The sequence below is a fragment of the Lupinus angustifolius genome, chromosome LG04 (assembly GCF_001865875.1).
Source record: "Lupinus angustifolius cultivar Tanjil chromosome LG04, LupAngTanjil_v1.0, whole genome shotgun sequence".
NCBI classification, from domain to species: Eukaryota; Viridiplantae; Streptophyta; class Magnoliopsida; order Fabales; family Fabaceae; genus Lupinus; species Lupinus angustifolius.
In genome coordinates this window covers 7,165,307-7,177,667 of record NC_032012.1, presented here as the reverse complement: position 1 = coordinate 7,177,667, position 12,361 = coordinate 7,165,307, and the positions used below count along the sequence as shown (strand labels likewise).

Here is a 12,361-nt window from a genome sequence, read left to right as displayed (position 1 = left end):
CATCCAAATTTATTCACGGTGGAACACTATATATATATATATATTTTATATTATATATATTCATTTGTATTTTGTATGTGTTATTCTATTTGTATGACTATTTAATATGATAAATACATTCGTATATTTATACAAATTATGTATTTTTTATTTTGTAAAATTTGTATGACTAGTTTATATACATCTATATCTTTATATAAATATTGTAATTTTATTTAGGGCGGTTCGTAAAAATGCCCTATTAATGTTTAGGGTAGTGATATTATAATATTTTATGCCCTGTTTAAACATGGATATACTCATATCCATTCTAATTTAGACAAACATTACATAGTACTACTACCCTAATTGCCCTTTAGTAAATCAATGTCCCCGAATGAAGATTTAAAATAAGAATAAAGATATGGTGTGAAGATGTCAATTAAAAGAAATAACATCTATTTATTTTTATGACAAAATTCTACATGTTTCCTTTTGAATTTTCTCTCACATGTCAAAAGGGTATTTAGCCGCAGCATTCATAAAAGGGTCAAACCACAAAACAAAATGTTAATAATAATAGACGTGTACGACCCCTCATTGTTTTTTGTGCCACGTTGTCATAATCATCTTATTCTCCACCACCATTAATACTCACTCTCTGCAGATTCCACCACTCTTTCGTTTTTTCACAATCTCTTTTCATTTACAAGTTCGTACCTCGTCTTATCTATTAACACCAGCACTTATTTTCTTTTATTTTTCTAATGTTCACATGTTGCTGCTGCTTATTCTTATCTTGGTTTGACTTTAAATTATTAATTAATTAATTGTTTTGATGTGTCTGTGAACAATTATGGTCCTAGTATATATATATATTGGAAAATTCATTAGATATGTGTTAAATTACTTATTTATTTACTTATATTTGTCTCTTTAGGTATGATGATGTTTTTTGTATTTTTCTCTGTTTTGGACGGTCTTATGCAGGTACGGTTTGTTTGTTTCAGATTTGTAAATAATAAGATTATAAAGATAATCTTAAAATCTAAAAGCCTAGATTAAAAAAATCAATTTTTTCCACTCAAAAACAGCATTATATGGCTTATGTTGTTGACAAACACCTATTTCCTCTCTAGATTATTCTTTGAAGCAGGAACAACTGTTTTTCCCAAAAAACATGGTATAAACTAAGCAACCTCTGAATGTTGTTACACTGATGCCTTCATTTGCATGTTTCAACCTGTTGTTAGATCTCTGATGAATTTTCTTGTCTTCCATCTATTTTATGGATCTTTTGTAACTTAACTTTTCAAAGGAACCACAAGTTTATGTTCTCAAGTAGTGAGATATGAACAAATTGGGTTAAGGAATTAGTTTATATTTTGTCCTATTGTGTTATTTGCACATATAATTTGTCATTAGTGGTTGATTAGTTGACATACAATCTACCTTTCATATTGAAAACAGGTCAAACAAAGCTGATCCTCTTAGGAGCTTCAAGAGTTATGCCTTCTTCATCTTATCCTGTTATTCCTACTTCACCAGTGAAGGCTGCATCGATGAATTCCAACATCAGAAGTGCAGGACACATGCTATCAAATCGTGCCGAATGCCGTGATGGCATCCCCTTTTCACCAGTCTCAGAAATACACTCTCCAGCATTCGTTTCTTACCCTCATGAAAGTGCTGATATTTTGTGGGATCAGTACCCGTTTCAGGATTTTATCGAGTTTCCTGATAGTATTCCCGTCCAGAACAATCAGGTGGAACATAATGCTTCTTACATATCTGGTGAAAATGCGCAAACAACTTATCTCGAGGAGTGGGCTGATGTTGATCAGTTACTGTCAGTCGATGATTCTCTTTTCCCAATTTGGGGTCAGTTTCTTGGTGATGATAATGTTGCAGAACCAAAGCCAGAGGTTTGTTTCGCAAGCTAATTTTGATATGGTACTACTGTAAGGTCTTAAAATTCTTCTTCTGACCTGTAAATCTACCTAGAACATGTAGATATGGTGGCATCTCATGCCCCTGTAGGGTCTATGGACTATGGTTCATATATGAACTAATTTCTGAGTGATGCAAATGAAAATCAAGTGTATAACTCTTTGTAACTGTTCATATATAGGCATAAATGAACAATCATAGCATGCCAATCAGTTATGTGTATCTTATTTCCCTTTTCATCCATCACTCTGCATGGAGAGGGGTATGATTTGCTTTGGTGCATTTAGGTGCTTGTGATGGAGTGTATATAGCTAATCCTCTCTTCCCTTTCGGTCGATATGCGTTTCTTCACAAATAACGTAGTCTTGTTGCCCACAGTTTCTTTTATTTATGTACTTTAATGTATAAGTTGCAGAGATGTATCCCTTCTATATTGATGCAGGAGACCAAGGTTTCACAGCAACAGCATGCACAATCTAAAGAAGTTAATGGTCTTCCTAACTCAGTGTCAACTGCACCACAAACGAAATCAAGAATGCGTTGGACTCCTGAACTTCACGAGGCCTTTGTCGAAGCAGTGAATCAGCTTGGTGGTAGTGAAAGTATGTTTATTTCTGCATAAACTCACTGGCAATATATTTCAGGTTTGTGTTTTTTATCATGTCATTATGTGAATATGCAGAGGCTACTCCAAAGGGTGTCTTGAAGCTGATGAAAGTTGAAGGCCTTACCATCTATCATGTGAAAAGCCACCTACAGGTATATTTGTAATTTTTTTTTCCTGTTTGACTTTACTGTCTTTGATAAAATTGGCTACACTAAATAGACATTTTCTAACCCTCTGTTTATTCAGCCATAGGTTTGTAATGAATATTTTTTCTTTTGACTTCAGAAGTATAGAACTGCCAGATACAAACCCGAGCCGTCAGAAGGTGTGTGTTGGTTTACATTGAAATTCAACTTTCCATATTACTAGGTTTTCCTATTTAGTTATTTGTGATTATAGGCTTCCCCTTATCCTTAAGTTTCAGGAAGTATATTTTGTATTTCGTTCTATATGCATTGTTCTTTTTCATGCTTCATTATCTGTTCTATTCTTTATTGTTTCATTCAATGCACACATAACCACATAGATATGGTGCCACTCTTGTCAATCTGAGAATAATAGTCTTTAATGATTTTTTCTTCTCTACCTGCAGGAAGTTCTGATAAAAAGTTAACCGAAGTCGAAGAAATGAAGTCTCTAGACTTAAAAACGTGAGTTTTTCCCCTTCCCTTCCTTTATGCAAAAGTTTGTCTCATTACATACACACATTTGTTGACTGATCCTTCTGCTGGTGGATCCTTTGCTCTTGTTGCATGGCTGCGTCATCGCACAGATGTAATGTTCACTTAATATAACTTTTCCCTGATTATCATATATTTGAATTTAAGATATAACATAATTCAGATGGGTGGTAAAAACAGGCCTGAACAGGTTCAATTTTCACTATGGCTATGACACTTATTGTTCTTATTTCCAATACATATTGTTCTTCCATTTGCTTTTAATTGTATTGAAAGGCTTAATCAATAATCAAAGACATACTTTGAATTGCGGTTACAGGAACAAGGGAATCACCGAAACACTACGATTGCAGATGGAACTCCAGAAGCGACTTCATGAACAACTTGAGGTACCTTATTAATACTTAAAATTTATCATCTTTACCCTGTAATCCTGAGGTGGAACTTTGTTTATTTTCATCTTCTTTATACTGAAGATGATCACAGAGAAGCTTCCAATTCTATGATGTTCTGATAAATATAATGCTATGCAGATTCAAAGAGAGTTACAGATTCAAATTGAAAGCCAAGGGAAGCGTCTTCAGATGATGTTTGAGAAACAGATAGAGATGGAAAAACCTTCTTCTCCGATATCAAACACAGCAGCTGTGCTACCTTCTCCTATTGACCATTTAGAAACAATGAATGAGGATCATGAGAAAGTTCAAATATACCGTAGCACTAGCACTCCAGAAACCTTACCCGAAGAAAAGTCGAAAGACACAAGCACAAAACAAACGAGGGATTATGCTAAAGAGGCCGGCGAACATGAGCTGGGAGATGACCAGTTTGCTGCACCACTCTCAAAACGGGTGAAGAGTTTATGAAAGCAGAATTATTCTCTAACTTAAAAAGGTATCTAGTGTCTTAGTGTAAGTCTCACATCATTTGACTATTGAACCATTTATAATGACTCAGAGGGCCTCCTAAAAGTTAGTTTTTTAGACATTAGAGCTTATTTTGATGTTGAGTCTCTCCGGTACTAGAGAGGATCCAGTTTCCCTATCATATATATCTAGTTCTTTTACAAACTTAACGCTCCAAATGCCTGGCAATAACTTCAACAATTCTCTTCCTATTCTCTTTATACTAGTTGCTACAACTTAATGACTATGACTAACTGCTAACTTGGCCTATTTTTGTTTACTAAGCATTCTCCTCTTGTTGTAGTTACATTTGCTCAATGTAAGAGACTCATAGTATGCTTAGATGAATGAAGAAGGGAAAATGAATGAAATAGAATGGAAGGACATAATTCTAAAGTTTGAGACCCTTCCGTGATAATAAGAATAATAAGGAGACATAAAAGAAAATTTTGATGCTCCCCAAACTCATTACAATCTTTATTTTTGTTTTTCTCACATAAATTACTTTACTGTTATACCTATAGTTTTTTTCTCACTATTTATAACTAACTATAACTTGTTTGTTTATTATTTTGCTTGTCTCTCTATTTCTTAGGAAATTTAAATAGGTTCATAAAAAAATATTTTTACTCGAGTCTTATCAATGCGTAAGAAAATTATAAGTGTATCTCATACAGTTTTTACATATTAATTTAACGGAACCTAACAGAAAAGATAATGAAACCAAGAGAGAGAGAGAGAAAATATGTTACATGCAATTCTACAAGTTCAAAGATTCCACTACAATAAAATAAACTTTCAGCTGTTTTTAACTTAACTTTTTTAATAAGCTTCCAATGAGACTTCACGATTATTTGTAGATATTATAATCTAAGTTCGGAAATATTAGAATTATATTTTTCTCTCATTCAAAATTAAAAAGATTCCATTACAGTAACCTTTTATTTTAATAACATGGTTTGGACTCTAAACTTTGCGTAGCATTTTTTGTTTTCATGTTGATAGACACAAATTACAAGTCATGGAGTGTTTAACAAATTCCCTTCTTTTCAGTTGAGTGAAATTTGAAGGTTTCCACTTCAAATAAAAGAATAACTTATTAAGCTGGAAGCTTTGGTTGAATGACAGCTATCTATGATATGCACACATAATTTAATGCAAAAAGAGGGGAATAAAATCAATAAATCTAACTCTTACCATCATAAATAGAAAATTAAGATTAAAATTGCGTTATAGTTTATATTTCTCTTTTAGTGTTGACCATTAAAATAATAATCATATTAATTATTTTTGTTCTTTATATTAACAACAGTGATCACAAGCCTCTATTAATAATTCCCTGACACCACAAGCCTCTATTAATCAGTGTTGTTGGAACCGGACCGGACCGGACGGTCCGACCGGTCTGACCGCTGACCGGACTTGAAAACGGCTCTGGTTTGCTGTCTTAACCGAATGAGAGTTGGACCGCTTTGAACCGGAAAAAATCCGGTCCGACCATGTTAAACCCGGTTAAACCGGGAAGTAAACCGGACGGCTCACTTAAAAATAAAAAATAATATGTTGTTTTACTACGGTCCAAAAAAAGATAAAGATGTATTATTTCAATATAGTTATACATAATTATTAATTATATAAAGTTTTACATTTATATATAACTATATATTTATAAATAAAAATTATTAATTATGTACGAAATCAGTCGGTCAGATCGGACGGTTTAACCGTTTAAACCGGTTAAACCTAATACGGAACTTCTGCCGGTTTGACGTCCGGCTCGGGTTTCACAACACTGCTATTAATAATCACATATTAATGTTTTTGTTCTCTTCCTCACCACAAAGGTACTGACTTCTCAACCATCCCAAATCCCAAGACTTGTCTCCTTTTATTTAACTCTTTTCCTTTTAAGTTTTAACCCATGTCATCCTTATTTTAAACTAAAAATACATATATTCTACTTTCAAGAGTTAAATAAAAATCTGTGTCTGTTTCTGATTACCACATACATATTATATATATTCTTATCTTGTTCACTGATTAAAACTTTTTTGTTTTCTTCTTCATTCCTTGTGTCCCTTCTTTTAATGCTTTTTTTTGAGTCCTTTTCATTACCACTCATCAAGGTCATTGACACCCTTTTCTTAATAGGACTTTATTCTTTTTAAAGATGTGTTCACAATTTCCAATTTTAAAGTTTTGTGGTCATTAGCTTCTAATAATTGAGCAAGGTTAGTTAGAGCTAAACTATCTTATTCTTATATTCTCTAACTATTATTGGTATCGATATTATTATCTTATTGAAGATTGTCCATATGTCTAGAAAATATGTGACTTGTAGTGTATTTCCAATTTTGTAACATGATTCATTCTGATTGAGTTTTTATGCTATGTAGATATCTTATTGTGTTACTGAGAGTTACATTAATAAATGTGATATAAATTAAAGGTGGTAATTAGATGAATTTAGATTTGGATCTCAAGGTATTAATGGATGGATAAAAAGTTATAATTTTAAATTATTCAATCCATTTATTTTATCCATGTATTCATTTAAATAGACTAGATGGATGAATATCCAATTTATTTATTTTTAATTTGAACTAAAAACATTATTTGAAGGAAAAACATCATTTTAAAAATTATTATTTAATAATGCATTTTTAAAAATTAATATAAAAATATTTTTAAAAATGTTTTTTTATATAAAAAAAACTTTGAAATGTGATTTAAAAAGTTAAGCGTAATGTACCCATTACAAACAGTAGGGTTTAAGCCATTAGATTGTTTAATGCTTATCTTCTCCATTCTAATTCAATTGTAAAATGTAGGTACTACTGAGAAGGAATCAAAAAATTATTTATTAAATTATATTTGTTTAAATCGACTAATTCTAACAGATAGATTTGAGTGAATTTAATATAGATGGATTGTGAATTGTGTAAATCTAATATAAATTTGACATTTATTTCACAGTTACAACTTACAAGGATGGCCCACAAATAATTAAGTGGTTTTTGAGGTTTCTTTCTCTCTGGTTGGAATAGTTGGAGGACTCACAAGTTGAACAAGCTTTGTGTTTGTTAATCACTGAAGACTCATGCATGGTGAAAAGGGTTGAGAAGGTTCATGAATGAAACATTTTAGTGTGATTAATATTTAAAGGGGATATTGAAATGGAGGGACAGAATCAGAAGACTATAGAAAGAGAGTTATCACAGAGAGCTATGCAAATTGGAAGTTCATTTCCATGTCAAATATGTGTGGTGGGATTTCTATGTGGAGTTTGTCTAACATCTTTGTTCATGGCTGGTTTGACTTCTTTTGGAACATTTCAGTTTGGTCCAATTTCATTCTCATCCATGTCTTTAATGCCTAATTCAGAAGGGAATTCAACTTCTCATGTTCATCCAAGTAAGTTAATCTCCCTCATCATCAATATTTCAGCCATTTTGTTTTCTTTTATGGAAGTGTGGTTGCAAATACAGGGTGGTTCTTCCCCTGTTTTTGTGTAATTGGTAGAACATGTGTCAATCGTGAAAACAAGAGGGTGAAATTGTGTATATTTACCTTTTTACTAGTTTCATGGATTCTATCATATACAAGTCTTGTGCATTCAGTTGCTTTTTATTCTAATAAACTTTGGAACTTTTTTATTTTATTTTTTCCATCACATAGATGAAGTTGCAAGACTAACTCTTAAATAGGATGGTAGTAAGGTAAAATCATTGACATGATAATAAGGTAAAACCTTAGTGGCAACTCAAACAACCTAGATAGGACCTATTGTAATGAGTATGTAAGTTTAGTATTATTCAAGAAAAGAAGCACATGTGAGATTATGGGTATGTTGATATGTTTAGTATTATTATTAGGGATGTTAGGATTATAGGACTCATTCATCATTTAACTTGGTTTATTAATCAAATAAGTTGAACTTAATTAAAATTTGAGCTTATTAAATAAATGAATCAAACTTGAGTCAAATACAATTTGATTCATTAGATTTACAAGTTTACTCGATTATATATATAATAACAATCAAATCTTAATTCCATTGGATGGAGTGACTCAATTATATATACACGTACAAAAATCTTTAAATTTACTTATATTAAATATATCATTGTATATACAAACAAAACATATATATACATAATCTAAAAAATATTATACTTTTTATAATATATATTTTATATACACAAATATTTCCATATAAGTCAATTGAAAAGTTGCACTTCTAGGCAAAGTTTTATATTAATGGTCGATAACCTGGGCTCAAGCATAACTATGTATAGCATCAAACATACATAATTAGGTTTTAATGATCATACAAATATATATAGATACATGTATATTAATGATTAATATTTGACTTAATGAATGACATAAATTTGAGTCTCTTAATCCACTCAAAAGTTTGTGAACTTTGATGGAATCAATTTTGAGCTAAAAAATAGTCTGTAATAAACTAAACTCGAAAACTGAATCGAACCAATCCTCTAAATGTGTCCGGCTAAGACAAATTTGACTAATTCCCACCCCTAGTATGAAATAAAATAGCAGCTCATCAACTCTCTCTCTCGCCTTTTCTTGCTTAAAGAGAAAGAATCGAGATTATTATGAATTCTTACTTTTATTCAAAGTTTAGTTTATTTGAGGATGTTAATCCATAAAGCGAACTTGATGAGTATGAACTAAGGCTTGTGCATGAAGTAACTAATAATTATACTTTACTTGATTCCTTTACGTTAAGCATACTCTAATAACCAAACTTTTTTGACTGACTGCACTTGCTAGAGGATAGTGTCACGTAAAGTGATTATATACATTGTTTTGCACTTACATTTAGAACATTATTGTAGTCGGTGCAATATTTTAATACAATTTGAGCATTTTAACTCACTAATAATTTGATCACTATTAGTAAACTCAGTAATAATTTTCATTTCTGTATAGAGTGCAATATTAAGGTTAAGGAAACAGAGAGATTATGGGATAACAATGAGAAAGTCTCGTTGCTTTATTCAGCTTGGAGTGATGTGTTAACTAAATCTACAACTGGGGTGAATGAGCACTTGAACAAACATGGAATCAGTGAGTATAGTTTGCCTAATGCCCCACATTTGGAAAACTGCAAGGTGAGAACACAGCTATATGGCAATCTCGATACGCGTGCCGGAAATGAGAACTTCCCACCATGGACTGTTTGGAAGGGATTTTTGGATACCCTCCCTGTTGATGCATCCAATGAACAGATTAAAAACTTTAGGCATCAAGCTATTTCTAAAGGAGCTTATCCACCCTGGGTATGTTATTTTACTCAAAAACATGATTTGTTTAGCGTACATGCTAGTGAAGTTGCATTAGTTAGTTTTATACAATCTCACTTTTTCACAACTAATGTTTGTCTGTATAGTAATTGTTTTTTCTTAAACCTATACTTTTTTTCTGAACATAGGTGATTAAAGTAGTGTTTTCTTCATTAGACATTGCCTAGTTAAAGTCTGAATCCTTTTTTTCTGTCCAAATGTGTGATTCCAACAATGAAGATATGCTTGAGGAATATTTATGAACTTAATTAGAAGTTTAGAACATGAAGTGACCCTAACAATGATTAAAAAATTAAGATGGAATGCTGTAATTACTGGCCAGTTTGTTCACATAGAAGCTTTTGCAGATTGCAGGATCTGATGAAGAAAACTATCCCTTGACTAGAAAAGTGCAGCGCGACATATGGATTCATCAGCATCCTTTAAACTGTAGCGATCCAAATGTCAAGTTCCTTGTAACTGACTGGGAAAGGTTACCTGGTTTCGGTATCGGGGCTCAGATTGCTGGGATGTGTGGACTTCTTGGTATTGCAATCAATGAAGGCCGAGTCCTCGTCGCGAACTACTATAACCGCGCTGACCATAATGGTTGCAAAGGTGTAATTTTCGTGCTGTGTTGAATTCAGTTTCAACAACTTATGTACAATGTCAACAGGAAAGTTCAAATATTATGAATGATCTTACCATAAAAACGATACTATATGTGACACTCTATTATGCAGGCTCTTCCCAGTCTAGTTGGAGTTGTTATTTCTTTCCGGAAACATCGCTAGAATGTCGTCAGCGTGCATTTGAACTTATGAAGAGTGAAGATGCATTGAGTAAAGGAATTGTGACCACAAAAGAAAGTTATACATCCAAACATATATGGGCAGGACCTACTCCTAGGTAAGCTCTCACAACTGCAATCATATATTTATGTTGCCTTCCATACTTAGAACCTAAACATATAAAGTTGTATTCTCCAAATGTCAATATATGCTGCAGGAAATGGGGAAATCCATGGAATTATTTGCAACCTACAACTGATATAAATGGAACATTGATGGGTTCTCATAGAAAAATGGATAGAAGGTGGTGGAGAGCACAGGTACTTAAATAGACATACAATAAAAGGAGTTATGACCTCATTTTAGCAATAGTTCTTCATTTAACTTTGTTGCCAGAAATGTTGTTTCAGGCTGTACGGTACTTAATGAGGTTCCCAACTGAATACACATGCAATTTAATGAATGAGGCCCGCCATGCTGCCTTTGGAAAGTTAGCTGCAAAAATGGTTGTTGAAAGTTTTGATGGAGACTGGCCAAAGGTGGTTGTAGACTTTGCACTATTTTTCTTATTCGATAAAAGAGACTTTAAGGGTCTATATACGAGTTGAATTTTGAAGGGAAAAAGAAGGTTTGTGAGTCATATCATAAGTATATTTTATAGCTCTAAAACCTCCCATTTTCCTTCATTCCACTCCAAATACAAATATTATATATAACCATGCTTTGCATCTAAATGCAAATAAGAATAATGAAAGTGGGTCCAAATAGAACCTTTACATAACTTTTCCCTCAAGGTAGTTGCTCTGATTGTTCAATAAAATCCCTAGCTCTGATTGACTCTGGATCTTGCATCAATTATTTTCCTCTTTTGCCTCAGGAAAGTAGTAACAAACCAAGCTATGATATTGATAAATATGTGTGGTCCAATCACAAGCCATGGGTACCTAGGCCACTTCTAAGCATGCATGTAAGAATGGGAGACAAAGCATGTGAAATGAAGGTGGTTGAATTTGAAGAATACATGCAACTAGCCAATCGAATTCGCAGGCATTTCCCATACCTTAATAACATTTGGATTTCCACTGAGATGCAGGTACTGTACTTTGTTGCAAACCTATAGATTTCTTAGAGTAAAGTAAACTGAAACTGAGATTTAGTAAAATTTTATAAATTATATTTCTTTTTTTATACCTACAAAAAAAACCCCTAATTTATAATACATTATACTGACTACTAACCTGTAGGAGAAATAATTGCAATTTTTTAAATAAAAAGGTCGATGAGTATATTAAGTTAAACAAAATATGATATATTATGAGAATAAATCCAAATAATATATGAGTCAATATCTCTTTATTATTTTTGGTTCATTACGACATAGTATAAGAGTTATTTAAACAATATCTCTTTAGAATTGTTGATTCATTTTATAACAAAAATAATGAATTATATTGACTTGTATATTATTTGTCACTGTGATAAATGCAAGAAAAACCAGACAATAATAAATCACAATGACAGTAATAAATACAAGTAAGTTAAACAAAACATGGTATATTGTGGATAGATTACTGTCACTGTATTTGTATTTGTTAAACAATATTATTATGAAGATGTCACTGTGATTTACTCCATTTCTTATTCTTACTGATATTTTTAGGTGATAGATTGATGTTAGAGTGTAACATTATTAAGACTCTAATTCTATCCAGGAAGTGATAGACCAAACCAGACAATATCCTCATTGGAATTTTCACTATACAAAGGTAAAACGCCAAGGAAGAACAAATATGTCAATGGCTGAATATGAAGCTAGCCTAGGAAGGGAAACCAGCACTAATTATCCAGTAGTTAATTTCTTGATGGCTGCTGAATCAGATTTTTTCGTTGGTGTATTGGGTTCTACTTGGTCCTTTCTTATAGATGGAATGAGAAATACTGGGGGAAAGGTAATGTCTGGTTACTTAAGTGTGAACAAGGATAGATTTTGGTAGGGTTATTGTCTCTGTAAATTATGTAGTAACATAGTTTGTTGTATGTATAATTATTGTACATATGCCAATAATAGTAGCCCATGATCTCTAATCAAAGGGCGATGAAATAATCAAAATAGTTGTATTCAATAATCTATGTACAA

The 12,361-nt window shown here is 32.2% G+C and overlaps 2 protein-coding genes across 4 annotated transcripts; both read left to right on the top strand.

The window, feature by feature from the left end:
• LOC109345395 (protein PHR1-LIKE 1-like) lies at nucleotides 559-4,343 on the top strand. 3 transcript variants are annotated; one of them, XM_019584375.1, is made up of 8 exons: nucleotides 559-691; nucleotides 1,450-1,904; nucleotides 2,345-2,531; nucleotides 2,612-2,688; nucleotides 2,822-2,861; nucleotides 3,129-3,186; nucleotides 3,536-3,605; nucleotides 3,750-4,340. In XM_019584375.1, the coding sequence occupies exons 2-8, from the start codon at nucleotides 1,488-1,490 to the stop codon at nucleotides 4,080-4,082; spliced, it is 1,182 nt and encodes a 393-aa protein (XP_019439920.1). In that variant the 5' UTR covers nucleotides 559-691; nucleotides 1,450-1,487; the 3' UTR covers nucleotides 4,083-4,340. The 3 variants fall into 3 exon arrangements, with proteins under 3 accessions (XP_019439920.1, XP_019439918.1, XP_019439919.1); XM_019584373.1 differs by lacking the exon at nucleotides 559-691 and adding an exon at nucleotides 954-1,162 and having other exon boundaries at nucleotides 3,750-4,343; XM_019584374.1 differs by lacking the exon at nucleotides 559-691 and adding an exon at nucleotides 964-1,162 and having other exon boundaries at nucleotides 2,372-2,531; nucleotides 3,750-4,332.
• On the top strand, nucleotides 5,945-12,336 carry LOC109345393. The gene is made up of 9 exons (XM_019584367.1): nucleotides 5,945-5,965; nucleotides 7,098-7,535; nucleotides 9,081-9,430; nucleotides 9,802-10,051; nucleotides 10,177-10,342; nucleotides 10,442-10,544; nucleotides 10,635-10,763; nucleotides 11,102-11,317; nucleotides 11,937-12,336. The coding sequence occupies exons 2-9, from the start codon at nucleotides 7,298-7,300 to the stop codon at nucleotides 12,216-12,218; spliced, it is 1,734 nt and encodes a 577-aa protein (XP_019439912.1). The 5' UTR covers nucleotides 5,945-5,965; nucleotides 7,098-7,297; the 3' UTR covers nucleotides 12,219-12,336.

Coding starts and splice junctions, on each gene's coding strand:
- LOC109345395 (XM_019584373.1), top strand. CDS start 1,087: ATGTTGTTGACAAACACCTATTTCCTCTCTAGATTATTCTTTGAAGCA. Junction 2,689..2,821: donor ATGTGAAAAGCCACCTACAG/GTATATTTGTAA, acceptor TTTTGACTTCAG/AAGTATAGAACTGCCAGATA. Junction 2,862..3,128: donor CAAACCCGAGCCGTCAGAAG/GTGTGTGTTGGT, acceptor CTCTACCTGCAG/GAAGTTCTGATAAAAAGTTA.
- LOC109345393 (XM_019584367.1), top strand. CDS start 7,298: ATGGAGGGACAGAATCAGAAGACTATAGAAAGAGAGTTATCACAGAGA. Junction 9,431..9,801: donor AAGGAGCTTATCCACCCTGG/GTATGTTATTTT, acceptor AAGCTTTTGCAG/ATTGCAGGATCTGATGAAGA. Junction 10,764..11,101: donor TTGATGGAGACTGGCCAAAG/GTGGTTGTAGAC, acceptor CTTTTGCCTCAG/GAAAGTAGTAACAAACCAAG.